General features: G+C 38.5%; 2 protein-coding genes across 4 annotated transcripts in view; one reads left to right on the top strand and one right to left on the bottom strand.

Moving 5' to 3' along the window:
- Positions 1-1,238: 1,238 nt before the first annotated feature.
- bcl7b (BCL tumor suppressor 7B) lies at positions 1,239-4,375 on the bottom strand. Of its 2 annotated transcripts, none has more exons than XM_011482798.3 (6): positions 4,214-4,375; positions 3,673-3,748; positions 3,505-3,592; positions 3,216-3,374; positions 2,494-2,597; positions 1,239-1,766 (listed from the first exon to the last, which is right to left on the bottom strand). In XM_011482798.3, the coding sequence occupies exons 1-6, from the start codon at positions 4,324-4,326 to the stop codon at positions 1,686-1,688; spliced, it is 621 nt and encodes a 206-aa protein (XP_011481100.1). In that variant the 5' UTR covers positions 4,327-4,375; the 3' UTR covers positions 1,239-1,685. The 2 variants fall into 2 exon arrangements, with proteins under 2 accessions (XP_011481100.1, XP_004075812.1); XM_004075764.4 differs by having other exon boundaries at positions 1,239-1,763; positions 4,214-4,374.
- A 7,702-nt stretch (positions 4,376-12,077) lies between these two features.
- Positions 12,078-15,799, top strand: part of hip1 (huntingtin interacting protein 1) — a 62,376-nt gene continuing 58,654 nt past the window's right edge. Inside the window, exon 1 of one of the 2 annotated variants that reach the window (XM_023961288.1) lies at positions 12,078-12,414. In XM_023961288.1, the coding sequence (XP_023817056.1) occupies positions 12,298-12,414 (117 nt within the window). In that variant the 5' untranslated portion in view covers positions 12,078-12,297. Of the gene's footprint in view, positions 12,415-12,556; positions 12,873-15,799 lie in introns of those variants that run through there. The other variant, XM_023961290.1, reaches the window with a different exon arrangement.

Raw genomic sequence — 15,799 nt, 5'->3', positions numbered from 1 at the left:
GCAGCCTAGGGTGTGCCTCTTTTTTATAGCCTTGTTAAAAAAATAAAAAATAAAATAAAATCTGGGTTGTGATCACATACAGTTAGATAATTTGGCTCACCAAGCGTTGTTGTCTTTGGCAGCCCCTGACGGTGAGACAGGATTGTACAGCAAAAACACCAAATTTCACCAAGGATTTCAAGAATTTCATTACACTGACTGGATAATAGACTGGATAAACCCCTTAGTAACTTCTCAGTAAGATGTGAAGACTTGTTGTGACGCAGTAAATCTTGAATATTTTATTGCGTTCTAAAAGAGTTTTTACACAGTATTTTTAAGGTTTAATTTACTTTACACTATACTTTAAGCTTCTTTTTTTTTACTTTATTTTGGTCTATTTTTACCTTTATATAGTTAATTATCTTACTTTTTTTTCAAACCTAACATGTTTTTGTTACTTTATTTCGTTTTTTCTACTTTACATAGTATTTTTTTACACTTTTAACACATGGCATTTTTAATTGTGAACAGTGAGGGGTCTTGTTACGAGAAACAGACTTGCTTGATTTAAGAAAACTGAAACTATCTATTTGACTGTTTTAACAAATATACATTTAATCTTTAAGACAAACTTGTTTTAAAATGTTTAATTCCAGTCTTTCTCTAAGAGGAATATATGGTCTAAAAAGAATTGGACTGTTTATTAGAACAATGGGGGTAGGACGGTTGTGTCAATGAACCATTTTATTTTTGCAAGCAAAACATACATTTTTAGATATATTTCCAATAACCAGATTAATTTACCTAAATATTAGTGCTTATATTTTCAAGACCTGTTTTTTTCTTAAAAGGGCAGAACATTACAACTTCTCTTAAGAAAGTTTCATTTGTTCCATCACCCAATTGGTTTCACTCATATCAAGAATTAAAAACATTTTGTATTCAATATTTTTTAACTTGTTTTTGAGAAGATTATTTCTTTCAGTGAGTATTAATGTGTAAATCACTTTAGTTAGTTTCTCTGAAGTTATAATTTCTCTCATCATCCTTCAAAAAGGAAACAATTCAGGAACTGCAGAAAAAAACCTAAATAAAAACCTAACATGGGACTGTTTGTTCATGTAACATGCATCTCAAAATTGGAATGTTATATTAATTTTTAAAAATCAACATTTTTATCATAGCCAAATTATTACTCAACAGACATCCATTACTTTTAATGGGCCACAATGACAAATCATTCACTTGCAAAGATGTTAGAATCATATTTTAAAAATGATTTTATTCTCAAATGTGTCAAGCCAAAAGGTTTTCTGCAGAAAGCATTTTATATTGAAAGCATAAATGGCACATCTAAACTTCAATCTGCTTTAAGCTGCACATTGGGCATTTATTCCCTAGTAAACCTTACATAATAAAAACAACGTATGAAAACATGCTAACGTAAAAAACTGATGTCAGAAATGTGTTTGCAGCAAACAGAACAGAAATCTACAGTGTGGCCAGGTACATTCAAAGATTGAAAACGCTTCTGCTTTGCACTTTAAGCTTCATAACAGTTTAAAAAGTCTCAGCTGAACTGTAATGAGTAATACTTGCATAAACATGTAAAAAGAAACCCATCATAATTCTGAAAATGTTGTTAATTTCCCAACATCCAAGCAGGTTTCTTATGCATTACGGACAAAAAGGTGGTACAAAAGCTATCTCAGCGCTGCATTTTCCCCTTTGCAAATCCTCTTCAAAGGCGGTGCCCCCGATTCATCTACCGGTAGGTCCTCCTGCTGGACAAGAGTACAAGTTAGACATGTCAGCTTCTATTTACACCTCAAAACTTATCAGGACATAACTAACTCGACGTGAAATGGGATACAGTGTCCCCTCGTTTATCGCTGCGATAGATGAAATCCACAGAGTAGCATTACAGATGTTTCAAGGCTGGAATGCCTACTATACCACTTTACTATACCAAAGACTTTAAAAATGGGACCCAATGCCTCCCTGCTTGACACTCAACATTAAGGGGTTGGCTTGGACCACCCGAGCGCGGCTCGTCGGCAGCTCACCGCTCCCCCAGGGGATGGGTCAAATGCGGAAAACAAATTTCCCACACCTAGGTGTGTGACAGATAGTGGGACTTTATCTTTATTTTACACTTTATACTATTTTCTCAGACAGAAATGAACATTTTCCCAGTTTTTTTCTCTTGCTTAAACTCTCAAAGTTCAAACCTTCCCAGAAAAGTATGTAAAGGATCATAGACGGAAAGCAAACATCTGATCACAATTGAAGATTTGTGCCCATTTTTCAAACAGACTGCTTAGGAGATAGTGCATGGAGGAGATTGATTGACCGTTGTCAAGAGCCAATGAGGGGGCAGAACACGATACGCTGTTAGAAAGAACAACACGCAGAATTACACTCTTTTATTCCAAGCGCAATATACTAAGGGGACCACTGTATTTCATGAAGATGTGCTTGAGTTTGTCTTGGAAGCTGTCGAAGAGAAACCTGTATATCTGAAGCTCCCCGTTTGATGGCTCCAGATGAGAGAGGGTCCTCTTTAATAAGAGTAGGTGGCTCATCTGCACCTTCCTGTCCCAAATGGACTGGTTCTGCATCAAGAGAGAGAAGACACTGTGTCATTAAGTTAGGAAGAGATTTTGTTTTTATTCATTTAAAGTCATCTTCTGATCTATTTTCAGTGTTCCCAGTGGTCTTTTAATTATTATTATGCTATTTTTAGCCACACACACAAAAAAAAAAACTTGTATTGTTTCTTAGGAGAGTTTCTGCAGAGCAGCAGCAGTTCATTAGGAATTCTTCTGAGTTGTGGGCGGGACCACTGGCGCAGAGTAATTTCCCATCATCTCCTTTGTTTACACTCACTCCCAGTAGCTTACAGCCCCCTACAACCCCAACAAAACATTACAGGTGAAACTGGTGAGCAACATTGGAGCATCCAGCCAGCTTGGACAAGGAGAACAAAGGCGAACATGGATATGATTGTGGATGCATCGAAATGGAGCAGAGCAGGGAGCTTTATCCTCCACCACTTTTTTTTTTTTTATCTGCTCCTGATTCACAGTTTGAATAAAAAAATACTCAGAAATGCAGTTTTAAGCTATAATTGTTTATACATGGCCATCATCAGAAAAATGCAACAAGAACATGTTAGAAACACCAAAAACAGGATTTTAATGACAGTTCTGGACATGGTTTTATTTACATACCATCCACACTCTCCTGGCCCAGCATGGGCGGCTGGGAGTCCTCCGCTCGGAGGCTGAAGGTATGCGGGGGGCTGACCTGCTGGGAGCTGGAGTTGCTGCTGCTGTTGTCCATTTTTGGTTGATAAACGTCTGACATGAAGCTTTGATTGCTGTTGTCATCTAAGAGCAGACGTTTGGAACAATCATGAAACCCTTGGAATGGAGGATCACTTTGATCTGGTTAAATCAAACCCAATTGATCCAAGATATGAATGATAAAGAAAATGTTCTTTAGGAATCCTCAGGCTACCTGTGAAATCCAGCAAAGAGTTGGTGTTTTCCAGAACCACATCCTTCAGTCCCCTAACGTCTCCACCCGTAGATTTGGTCCGAAAGATCTGGAAAGAGGATGAAACCCATCAGGAGGATGCAGGTCGTGACACAGGTCTCTGTGTGTTTTATTGACTGAGGCTCACACCTGTTTCGTTTCAGTGACTGGAACCCACTTGAATATGCGCAGGGACGTGTCTCCAACCGTCACCCATTTCTTCTCCCTGAGGAGAAATGTACGTTGGATCATGGGGAAATCTCCTAGCAGCTGCTAGATTTCAGGGCGTCGTAATAATAATAGAGAAATGAACGCATTTATTAGTCACGCGTGTTTTCATAGTCCGGTGCAGCGGAGCTAATATCTGATCAAAACCCTCTACTTCTCCGTGCACAGCAGAATGGAGGAAATTCAATGTAACGCGTTAGTGTCTGATTTCCACAGCAATGCAGCTCTCAGGAGGCTCGCCGACTTCTCAAGCCGCCGCATGTGAAGCTGCTGGAGCCATATTGACAGCTGTCGGCGGAAAAACTCAACTAGCCCCGCCTCCTCTGTCAAACGGGCGCGCTGGTTGGTCGAAAGCCTTGTCAATCATCCAACTTTCCCGACTGAAGTTTGTTGAGCTACGCAGCAAGATATCGCGCCGCGGTCTCGATTTTCATGCCCTTTTTGCGCCGCGCAGTTTACATACCATTTGCGCACTTTCTCGATGGCCGCCAGGACCTTTTTGATGTCGTCTTTGGCCCGACTTCGGGTCTCAGCGCGGCCTGATCGTCCAGACATCTTGATCCCGTTATGATTCATCTACCGATGCATCTGAAACTTCAAGCCCCGATCCTCCCAGAGGGATAAATCTCGCGATACTTGGACCTCCTCGTTTTCTGTAATCTTGAGGTTTTGTGCTCAGTCATGTACCGATAATGTAAGTTATAGTGTGTTCGAAGTGCGTGGGATAGTTTTGAACGTTTCAGGAAATAATAAAATATGTACGAAGCCCTGTACATGGCACAAAAAAGACCAATGGTTCCCTCAAATTAATAATTTGTGGCCTCGGATTAGCTAATTAGAAATTTGTGCACACAACACCAATTTGTGCATGTAGATGTGCGTACATCATGATGTTATTTTGTAAACACAAAATGTTAATTTGTGTGTAATAAATGCTCATTTGCGCACACAAACTAGGCCTACTCATTTACGCCCACCGAGTGTTGTAAAAATACCAACTTGTGCCCACAAAATATAAATTTGTGTCCACAAATTGTGAAGACAAAATACTATTTGTGTCCACAAAGTGCGAATTTGTGCACACAAAGTAGCAGTTTATGCCCACAAATTCTCATTTGTGGGCACAAAATGCTAATAAATTGCAACTTGTGCACACAAAATACGAATTTTGAGAAGATAAGAACATGTTCATACAGAATGCTAATATGTGACCACCAAATGCCAATTTAATGCCAATTTGTTTGCTCAAAATACTCATTTGTGTCCAAAAAATTCTAATTTGTGTGCACTAAATACTAATTTTGTGTACACAGCAAACTTGTATGCACAAAATACAAATTTGGTGCAAACCAAATGCATACATTGCCCATAAAATCCTTTTTCGTGCCCACAAAATGCTAATGAAATGCTAATTTGTTTGCACAAAACTAATTTGTTCTCATAAAATGCTAAGTTGTTATAACGGAAGGCTAATTTGTGGCCACAAAACGCTACTGTCCGACTACAATTTGCCAGTTTGTACATTTGTGCAAATGCTAATTTGTGTGCAAAAAATAGTAATAAAATGCTTATTTGTACACACAAAATGCTACCTTCAAACTTGTGTACTAACCTTTTTCCTATTAATGCTACTTTGTGCCCACAACAAATGTTTAGAAAATGCTGATTTGTGGCCATGAATTACCAAAATGTGGCTTCAAAATGCTAATTTGTGCACACAAAATACAAATTCATGGCCACAAATGATTATTTTGAGGGAAGATGTTTTCTAACATGTCCAGAGCTACGTAAATATGACCCTGTTAGAAAATACACGAGGACGCGTGTTATAAATATAAATAAATATGTGTTTGTCTGTGTTCAAATATTTAAATCTACAATTAAACCTCACAGAAAACATGTCAGGTGTTTTCCCTATGACAACATGTGAGTGGCAGTCAACATGGTCACATGATAAATAAAAAGCAAGGCAGGTGGCATAATTCCAAAGGTAAGGGGTGGGGGGGTGATGTGTTTTTCTATGACTTCCTATATAGATATTCACATGTAACCCAACCCTTTATAGATGTTATTTTATTCATTTTTTTACTTTTTTATTTTGTTATGTACAAATGGCAAATAATAAAACCATTGTGGTTTCATTGGTTACAAACTTACAAATAATATGAAGAAAGACAAGAAGAGGAAAACAATGTATTTCTCCCTTCTCACCAGCAGGGGGCAGCATTGACTTAAAACCAACAATCATGACTTTGACAACAGCAACAAGTTTTTGCTTCAAAACAATTAAGTGCACTAAATCACAGGGTTTGCTTTGCCTAATCACTGTTTACCGGTTGGGGTGTTATTGTGAGGTTTATGGGAGTATTTTGTGGTAAACTAAAATAGGTGCCAAAGGAGTCTTTGTTTAGTTTGATTAAGTTTTTTATTTATTTTTATTTTTTTACAAAAGTGGAGGAGGAATTCTAAGGAAAACTGAGTTACATGACTTCAAAGTTCACAAGTTGGAGGTCTGAGGGTAATTTGTTTTCTTAAGTAAAAATGTCAAGAAATTCTTGTTAACTCCTAAAATAAAAAAACAAAAAAAGCTTTCATATCAAAGCATTTCAAGGCACAGTACGATTACTTGTATAGCACATTTCAAGGCACATTACAAAGTACTTTATAAGAAATATCAAAAGTAATAATAAAGTGATTATAATATAAAACTGTAAAGAAAGCTCAAAAGAACTGAATTTAAAGCTTAAAGTAACAGAGCGGATGTAATAAGAACTAAAGATGAAAGCATGAACTAGTTTTTCCAGGTTTTGCTTTCCTTAGACATCAGATCTCAGATTCTTGAAATATTTTCAAGAGCTGATTTTGCCTAAACGTGTTAATGAAAGCTGATGTGTGTGTGTCTCACTACACCCAAGTCTCTGGCCTGGTTGGTAGCTTTTGGGTGAATAGATTGAAGCTCCAACCACTTCTCTTTAGCCTTAAAGTTAACCCTCGAATCTGAATCCGAATACTTTATTTATTTTGAGGGGAAATTGCATTTTCATCAGAGCTCCCATCATAAAAAGTCAACATGCAACAAACAAAGAAAAAGCTTTAGCAGAGACAGCGCAGTGTAAATGAGCAGAGTGCAAAAGGAATATGAAATGCTGTCAGGTGGTTTTGTGCCATCATTCCAAGCCCAACACCCACTGTTTTAAGCAGAAAACGTTTTTGTGTTAAAAAAAAGAAAAGAAAAAAAAAGATTTTGCACTTGAAATAGAAAAATCCACTTAAAAATTCGAAAAAAAACTCTGATCCAGTCAACGAGCTGATTAGAAAAACTTTTGACCAAACGGCAGCAACCTTCATTTCCTTCTCTGTGATTGGCTGGCTCTGTTTTGTGTGCAGAAAAGACAGAATTTCTCTCAAACTGTTTTGTTGGCACGTCGTATTGCGTTTCAAATGTAGATTCTGTTTCAAGCACAAAATCCTTTTTTTGAACACAAGTTTTCCATCAAAAGCAGTGAGTGTTGCGCTTGGAACAACACCACAAAAATCACTAAGTAGTTTGATGAAATACACAAGTTTTCATGAAGGAGTTTTATTACCACAGGAAGGAAGAACCTTCTGTGGTGTTAGATTGGCTTACAAACAATAAATTCACGCAATGATCTGGAAATCTCATGAGATTTCAGTGGGTTTTCAATAGTTTTTGCTCATTTTTAAAACTTTTTCTAAGTCCTTCACTTTGTCAGATACTTTTTTTCTGCAAAGCTGTGTTTATCCTCCATATCATTGCCAGATGTAGTGGAGTAAATACATAAGATCAAATTGCACGAGTGGACTCAACCAAACAGTTCAACATTTGTGCTGCTTGAAACACGTTTTATTTTCCTTTAATGATTAGGGCCCCATGAGGGAGCCTGAAGCATGAAATGCTGCAAACAGGCTTTGAATAGTTCAGCTGCTTATTTTGCATAATGTTGATTTTTACATTATGTTTATTAAAATAACACATTTTCAATTCAATTATGAAGATAAGAAGAAACTCAACTCTGTCCAGTCACCACGGTCCCAGCTTGGCAGAAACTGTCAAACTGCTCCCAACAAGCTCAACTGTCCAAACAGAAGTTTCTGTGTGATGAAAACAGTTTCTGCACTCCCACATGCATACGTCAATCACATCTGTTGTTTCCAATGTCGTAAGAATGATGCCGGCCAGCCACTAGGAACGTTTTTATTTCAAATTTAGCGTGAAGGTTTCGAAAAAGGTTTGACATTTTTAGTTTAAGGCAAAAATAGCAAGAGTTAGGATGTGTTTCCTCCTTAAATAAATCATTTCACTGGACGAACGTCTGTTTTTTAAATTCATTTTTCACATTTTTGAACTTGCTGTTTCATCGTTTTTAGATGTGTACATTTTTATTTGGTCTGTTTAAATTTGATTTTTATTACAAAACATAAAAAACAGTTTGATCTCAATTTTTGTCATTTTTGCTATGTATATATTTAGGAGTTAATGTGTAATATAATGAAAATATATCTGATACAAAAGGAACTAGGGTTGCACTAAAAACATTTTTAAACTCCAAAAAGCCCAAATACTTCCTTTGTTGTTTTTTTTTTTACATAAATCAATCGTTTGGGTCTTTTTGTTCTGAGATTGTTGTTCTCTTTACCCCAGCCTGTCAGTCACACGTGTTTTCCGGGGTCATTTTTCCTAAAGCACTTGACCAAACAGATCCAGTTTCAATTTATTCTAGACAGATATGTAGAAACTTTATTCATCTCTGAAGGAAATGTCTTCAATGACAGCCGTTGCCAGTCAGGGAGGGGGGCTGAGGAAGCAGCAGTGACCAAAAAAAACAAACATTCATGTGCAGCCGGAACATATCAGGAGCAGAATGCATGCAAAGAAATAAAAAAACCAAATGGAGAATCATCCTGTAGTAGCTACTAATGTGAACTACTACTGTCTGTGGTCACGTCACATACTGGTTTATAGGGAGTTTATTTGGAACCAGTTTTTCAGTTATTATTGTTATTCTTACAGTTTTGCATAAACTTGATCCTAAATGTTGGGCTGAAGTGAAGTTCTGAGAAAGTCATTGACGTCTGATTTAATGAGGACACTCCGTGGTTAATTAATACTCCCACAAAGACGTAAAGAAAGCTCACTTTTCAGCGACATTGTGCTCATTCCTGATGCAAAGTTGAAGTATTTTACAGTAAAGTAAATAATAACAAGCCCCTAGTGGTTCCATAAGGAAACCGACTAGTTTTACTTCAACAGAAACCCCAACAGAGCTCCTTTGTGGAACAGAAAGTCACAATCTGGTTTTGAATAACGTTCTCATCCCTTCATTACAGGATGTAAAGATGACAACTGTGTGCGTGTGGGGAATTACCTTATAAACGTCATCTGGTCTCTGATGGGGTTTCTGGGTCTGTTTCTGCTTTTGAATCTAGTTTATTCTACCTCTTTGCTGATTTTTTTAAAATGTATTTTGGTTCTGGGATGTCTTTTTTTGTTGTTTTTATTGTCAATGTTCAAATATACATTAACAAATCAAACAAACAAACGTTAGTGCTAGAGATAGCGGCAATATACCAAACAAATATTCTCAAACAAAACAGAAAAAAAGCATCAAATTATAGATCAACAAGCCCAACAAACTCCAAAGCATCAGGAGTCACAGATCCGACGCAGTTTTAAATTTGAATGAATAAAGGATTTAGCGGTTTGAAAACGTGCATTTGTGGATATGAAATTTTGCTAGTAGTATAAATAGATTAATCATAACATATGAAATATAATATAAAATGTGAGAGCTGTTGTAAAAACCAAGCTATATATCTCTAAATATAAAATATTCCAATTTTCAAAAATGTTACGTTACACAAAAAAAGAAGGAAAATGATGCTGATCCATGGCGATGGGTGACATGACAACAGCTTTCATCCATCTTTTCTTCAGACATGAAGGGTGGAGTCAAAACAGTAAAAAGGGACATGAGTGTGTTGTATAAGAAAATGAGAAGCAATACAAAAGTAATGTATAGCTCTGAAAATCAGTCATTTATTTTGTTCCACAAGCCATAACGTTTTCAATGTGTCCCTAAACTGCAAGAAACCCTCCAGCAAATTGTTAGTTTAATGAGTTTTTTTCGAGTGTCAGTTATGCTACACCTCACCAAAGGTGTGGGCGGAGCCTCCACAGCTTCAGCCAATAGCGGAGGACAGCGGGGGGAGTCAGGGAGCGTTGCCAGAGAAAATATCGCCCTGCTCAAGCATCCTGGGAGTGTCAATGCAGCAGGAACAAGATGGGACTTCCTGTTTCAAAGTAAAAGCCTTTCACACACGTTTGGGGTTTTCATCAGCAATTCAGCATCATTTATGGATTTTTTTTAAATCATCGATTAAGTTTATTTTTTACGAAAGATTATTCAGACCAACATAACAGAAACAGGCCAAATAAACAAATATTTGAGATCAAGGTTGTAAAATTATAAGAACGAAGTCGTAAAATTTTGAAAAGAAAATCATAAATAAAGTAAATAGTGAATAAAGTCATGAAAAATAATTTCAAAACCTGTAAACTACAAGAAAAAGTTCAAATTAAAATGATAAGAAAAACATTGTAAATTTAATCTGTAAAAAGTCATACAATTATTAAAATAAAGTTGTAAAAATTCTAAGAATACATTAGTAAAGTTATATGAATAAGGTTGTGAACCAAAAGAAAATGTTCAGAATTATGAGAATAAAGGAATTAAAATATTGGAATCAATTAAAAAAACTATGAGTAAAAAATTTGTAAAATAAAAATATAAATATAAAAAAATGTAAAGTATAAACAATTTTTGAGAACAAACTCATAAATTAATTCTTTAATAAGTCGTAATTAGCCTACTAGCAAAAATCATAATTTTTCCAAATTGAAATGTTACATTTAACTTTTAAGATGCTTCAACAAAATTAGTCAAACTTGACCCGTTTAATTAATGTTGCAGACAATTCCGAGAAATGGGTTGGACATGGACATGCTTAAGAATCTCACTAAATCCACTTCCCTTTTTAGACTCACATCTTTATAAACGCACAGCTTTGTTATAATAAAAGTACAACTTTTTTTTAAATGGCCCTTTCTTTGTAAAATGATTGCACTTACCTTTTTATTCCCATTCATTTTTAGAAGATTTTACCTCTTTTTACTCTAAACGTTTTTTTATGGTGTCATTTCAAGGAATATTATCAAATAAAACAAATGAAAAAGACAATAAAAATAAAATAAATAAATGTATGAAATCTTTTTACAATATTAAGTCATAAAATTATTTTATTTGTACATTGTAGTTGCCCCAAATCATAAATAGACATATTTTTACCAATATATAGAAACACATCACACATGGACCCAATCAAATATTATGGTTAAATTTAATAAATGGAGTTAGTAAAATCAATTGAAAAGGAATGGGAAGAAGCAGTTATACATTCCCATACCTGCTTTGTCTTACCTTTTTTTTTACATGATTAACATAATCTGCTTCTTAACATTTTTTACATTTATCAGGCTACTTTTTCTGTCCGTGCAGATTATTTATTGAGGAACAAAAATGGAGTGCCCTTTGATTCAAAAAGCAATGAAAACTAGACAAGCCCGAAGTTTTCATATTGATTTGAAAACAACGCTTACAGACCCACTCCAATCGTCTTTTTATGTATTTTGAAATAATTTCCAGTGATCTTTTAATTATGTTTATGAACAAAACTGTTGTTTTCTAGGACATAGTTTCTGCAGAGTGACAATAGTTCATAAGAAATTTACTTCTGATTTGTGGCGGCACCGTTGGCATGGAACAACCCCGTCCCCCTTCCCCTCTGTATTGCTGAGAGCTTTCTGTTTACATTCTCTCCTGCTAGATTACAGCCCCTCACACCCCCAACCAAGCATTACCAGTGCAAAAAAAAGGGCAAGCATTATTCATCTTTTGAGTCAGACGTCAACTCGGATAAGGAAAACAAAGTTGTACATGGATTTATTTGTCGTCCACAAGTGGATGCATCAGAATGGAGCAGATCAGGGAGTTTGTTGCCCTCCCAGCCTATTTTCTACATCGCAAATAGGCCAACAATCTTTTTCAAACAGTACTTTTCCGCCTGCATCTGATTCAACATAATTTAAACAAAGAAACACTTAGAAAAAATGTAAGCTGAGTTTTCTCTATGTATGTCCTCCATCATGACCATTTTCATCAGGTCTTTTGTTGTGGTTGTTTCTTTTCTCGGAACGTTTATTTTGAAAGTAAAAGCGGAAGTGGAGTGTCCTTATAACCGGTAGCGGCGTCCACCCTTCCCCTCCAGTCATTAACGGGCACTACGACAAAATGCTCCGGTGAACGAAGCGACCATAGCGGCATGGACGGCTGCCCGCCATAGTAGAAACTTCCTGGGTTTCTTTTTTTTAATTATTTCCTTTTTTAAATTTTTATACAAACTTACAGATTTTATTTCTCTAGTCGACATTTTCCGCGTAGCGTCCCTGCTCTTCTTCTGCTGCCCCAAATGGATCGAGTGAAAAGCTCCATGCAGCAAGTTCCCAACGCCATCCCCAAAGTGATCCGGCGGACCGGGGGGGCCAACAGCCTGGAGACGGAGAGGGAAAACTTCGAGAGGGTCCAGGTAGGAGGGAGGGGGGCACAGCTGGAGCCGCGGTGGGGGTGGGATCGGGTCCGCTCGGACGGCTGGGAGGGTTCACGGGCCACGTCTGGTGGATCATAAACACACCAGACTTCCCCGTCACGTTGGATCAAATAGCCACGCACGCACGTGCTGGGATTTTTTTTTAGCGGCATAGTAGTTCTCGACCCACGGCCACCGCCGTTCTCCACCCCGCATGTTGGCGCGGGAGACATGAAAAAACAAAGGAGGCTGGGAAATGTGGGCCACGGCTTCCGTGGACATCCGTGGAAGTGTGCTGTCACTGATCTGCTGTCTGAGGCAGACTCATCCTACTGGACCGAACCCGACGATCCAGACAGGACCTCCGGTTCTGAGGCTCAGGTCTCTGAAGCCTAGACAGGAGCATGGAGGAGGGGACTGACTGAGCGTCATCCTCCTCACGGATGCAGACATGGCAGGTAGCTTCATGGATGTGGGATGTTTCTGCACTTCTAGCCTGGTGGTCTCCTCCACCCCCCACCCCCCTCTCCAGACCAGGCAGAGGGGAGGGAAGAGCGTGGAGAAAGTAGGTCAGATGAATGCATGGCTGCAGCCATGCTGCTGCTGGATCAACACACTGCATGGCATGCACCAACTGCAACACTGGCCTGCATGGGTTGTGTGTGAGGAGACGACCTTTACTCAGGAGGTCATGGGGAAAATGCATCACAGCGGGATTAAGTTTCATTCTTTCAAAAAAAGCAGTAGATATCTATTATGATCAATTATCTATTGGCAGGAACTGCTCTGCTAATTTGACCTTTGCAGTGTTTTTTGTCTTTTTAGTTTTATTTTGGGTTCTCTCTTTTTTTGTGTGTGTGGTTATCTTTAAATTGGGTTGATGTTTGAATAAAGATCTAGAGCTGTTCCAGGAGGCGCAGGAATCAATGAATCTACTGTCTGCTTCACAGGGGATCAGCAGAACGTAATCTCATCTGATCTGTTGTGCTCTAAAGCTGCCTAAATCTGCTGGGTGACGGACTGGCTTTCACCTCTTGTGAAGAATAACCCGTCTGCTGCTCCCTCCCTTCATTTATTTATTTATTTGAGATTTGCAGTCATCGCTGGCTCTTTTATGATATCAAAACTCTAGCTCCCAAATATATCGTCTTCAATAAAGACCCACTCCAATGACAATTGTATTTTTTGTTTTACATATTCTTGTGCCATTATCTCATAAGGGCCATGTATGAAGAAAATGAAGCTTAATTAATTAAGCACTCCCAAAGCCCTTAATTGGAACCAGGTGTGGAAGCAGGTGAGGACAATGTGCAATCAGGCGGGCTCCACTGCCACAAGGTCTAAAAGGGCATCTGTGTCCTGTGCGGGAAACGAGCACGCCAGCTTCCAGACAGTAAGGTCGTGGCATTTGTTGACGGGGAACTTGTGTGTGTATTTTATGTGATTATTATGAATTTTTTTACTTGTAAATATGATTATTTCAAAGCCTTTGTGTTCGTGTTGACATGAGGTTTTGTAAAGTGATGCCGCTGCTTTGCCACTGAAGCAAACACGAGATGTGGAGAAAGCAAAGTAAGGTTGAGGGAATTCCTTCATGAGTCTGGGGGGCGGGGGCCACCCAAGTCGGGTAAACTGGGGTCCGAGGGTCCCAACTTCAGCGGTGCAACAAAAATGGCGAGCAGTATTGGAGTTATCCCGCCGTACAGTTCTGAGCCTGATGTCCGCTCAGACGATGAAAACGAAGACCAACATGGATTTAGTCATCTGCAAGCAGATGAATCAGAATATAACGGAACCTGAATATCTTATTACGTCATAAATAATCTCTTTTTCCAACTTTTATTTTCATCTGTTCCTGATTCACAACAGATTGAATGAAACACAGTTTGGAGCTTATTTTCTTTTTTGCACGTCCTCCATGAGAAAAGTGTTAAAAACCATCTACCACAAACTGGATTTTCATTGGAGTGGGTCTTTAAACTTGTGCGAAAGGCCCGTTCTGAGAACTGCATGCCTGTCCTACAGTTGAGTTGTGTAAACAACCACAGAGTGTCCCAAAATCCTCTGTCACGCTGTCATAAGGTTATAAAAAGCTCGTACCAGAGCGTCCTGATAACAGACAGGCTTTCTAATGGCACGTTTGGGCTCATAATAGCAGCAGAGTCTCTCATTTAACGGCTTCAGGGGCCGCTCGGCCCTGAATTAGTGTGTTAGTTTGTAACCTCGTTGCATGTCTCGGTTTCACGCAGGAACTGTCACAGTAAAGCTAAATAACAAGCTGGCGCTGAACCCTTTTTATAATCTTTTATCTCCAAACTTGGAGAGATAGCCACTTCCTGGAAGCCATCAGAGGTCCCAGGAGGCTTTGCATTGGCCTACACAAGAATCTCTGGGCTGATATGGACCAGAAATAGTTCTTGTGGGGAGAAAGATTCTGAAGCACCATTTGGGACACACAGTGAGCCGCCGACTGCCACCACATTGTATGTTATGTAACGGAGGCTTTAAATTTAGACGTCGTGCCAGTTGTTCATGCTGAGGGGGCTCTGTGAGCGTGGACATGATTCCTCGTCATTGAACCTTCACTCAGGGTTTCAACCACAATGCATTTAAAGTGGCTGTAAGTTACATTTTCAATAGAGTTCTCCATATTTGTTTCCCAGTTGGTGCTCCAGACAGACGCCTGTCTTTTTCTTTATTGTTGGTTGATTCCATTGACTGTATATCAAAACTGGAGCGAGTGAGTGTGACATCACCCCTACAAATTGCTTGCTTGGTGGCTGTGGTGCAGAGGCAAAGTAGTTGACCTCTACTGCCTTACCTGGCAATGTTTCAAAGTGCTCTTCGGCAACCCTACATTGTTCCTGGTGGTTATCGGTTGGCGCCAGTGTAAGGCAGCTGAGCCATCATCAGAATATGAGTGTGTGTGTATGTGGGTGACTGTAAAGTGCTTTGGGTCTTAAAACAAAGTAGAAGCTTAATGAAGTCAGTTGCCTGTTTTTGCAATAAGGATGCCGCCACATTGGTGCCAGGCATCGTCAGTAACCAGTGATTGTTCCAACTTGGTCTAAGTCGACATTTCTATTGCAACCATACTGGCCAATCAGAAGTGATCTTATTGGAAATCCACACCCCTACCGTTTGAAAGCGGGCTACACGGAACTTGTCAAACGTATTGAACGTCGGATGTGGGGGGCAAGCAGGCTCCGCCTACTTTTAATTGAGGTATCTGGTCAGTTTATGACTTGAATAACTTGCACTACGGAAAAAATATGAAAAAATGTAGGATTATCAAGAACATATATCAGATTAAGAATGGTCTTTCTGATCAATAAAATGACTAAGTGATAGCTGTTATTTCTTTATAGAAGTCTATGGTATTTTG

Source organism: Oryzias latipes, chromosome 13 (assembly GCF_002234675.1).
Source record: "Oryzias latipes chromosome 13, ASM223467v1".
NCBI classification, from domain to species: Eukaryota; Metazoa; Chordata; class Actinopteri; order Beloniformes; family Adrianichthyidae; genus Oryzias; species Oryzias latipes.
The sequence above is the reverse complement of the archived record's forward strand: the minus strand, read 5'-3'. Positions and strand labels throughout refer to the sequence as shown.

Bases quoted from the DNA above. Each gene is read 5' to 3' on its own strand.
- bcl7b (XM_011482798.3), bottom strand. From the start codon at position 4,326: ATGAATCATAACGGGATCAAGATGTCTGGACGATCAGGCCGCGCTGAG. The intron at 3,749-4,213 runs GTATGTAAACTG...ATTTCTCCTCAG, and splicing joins ATCGAGAAAGTGCGCAAATG to GGAGAAGAAATGGGTGACGG. The intron at 3,375-3,504 runs GTAGCCTGAGGA...GTCTGCTCTTAG, and splicing joins CTCTTTGCTGGATTTCACAG to ATGACAACAGCAATCAAAGC.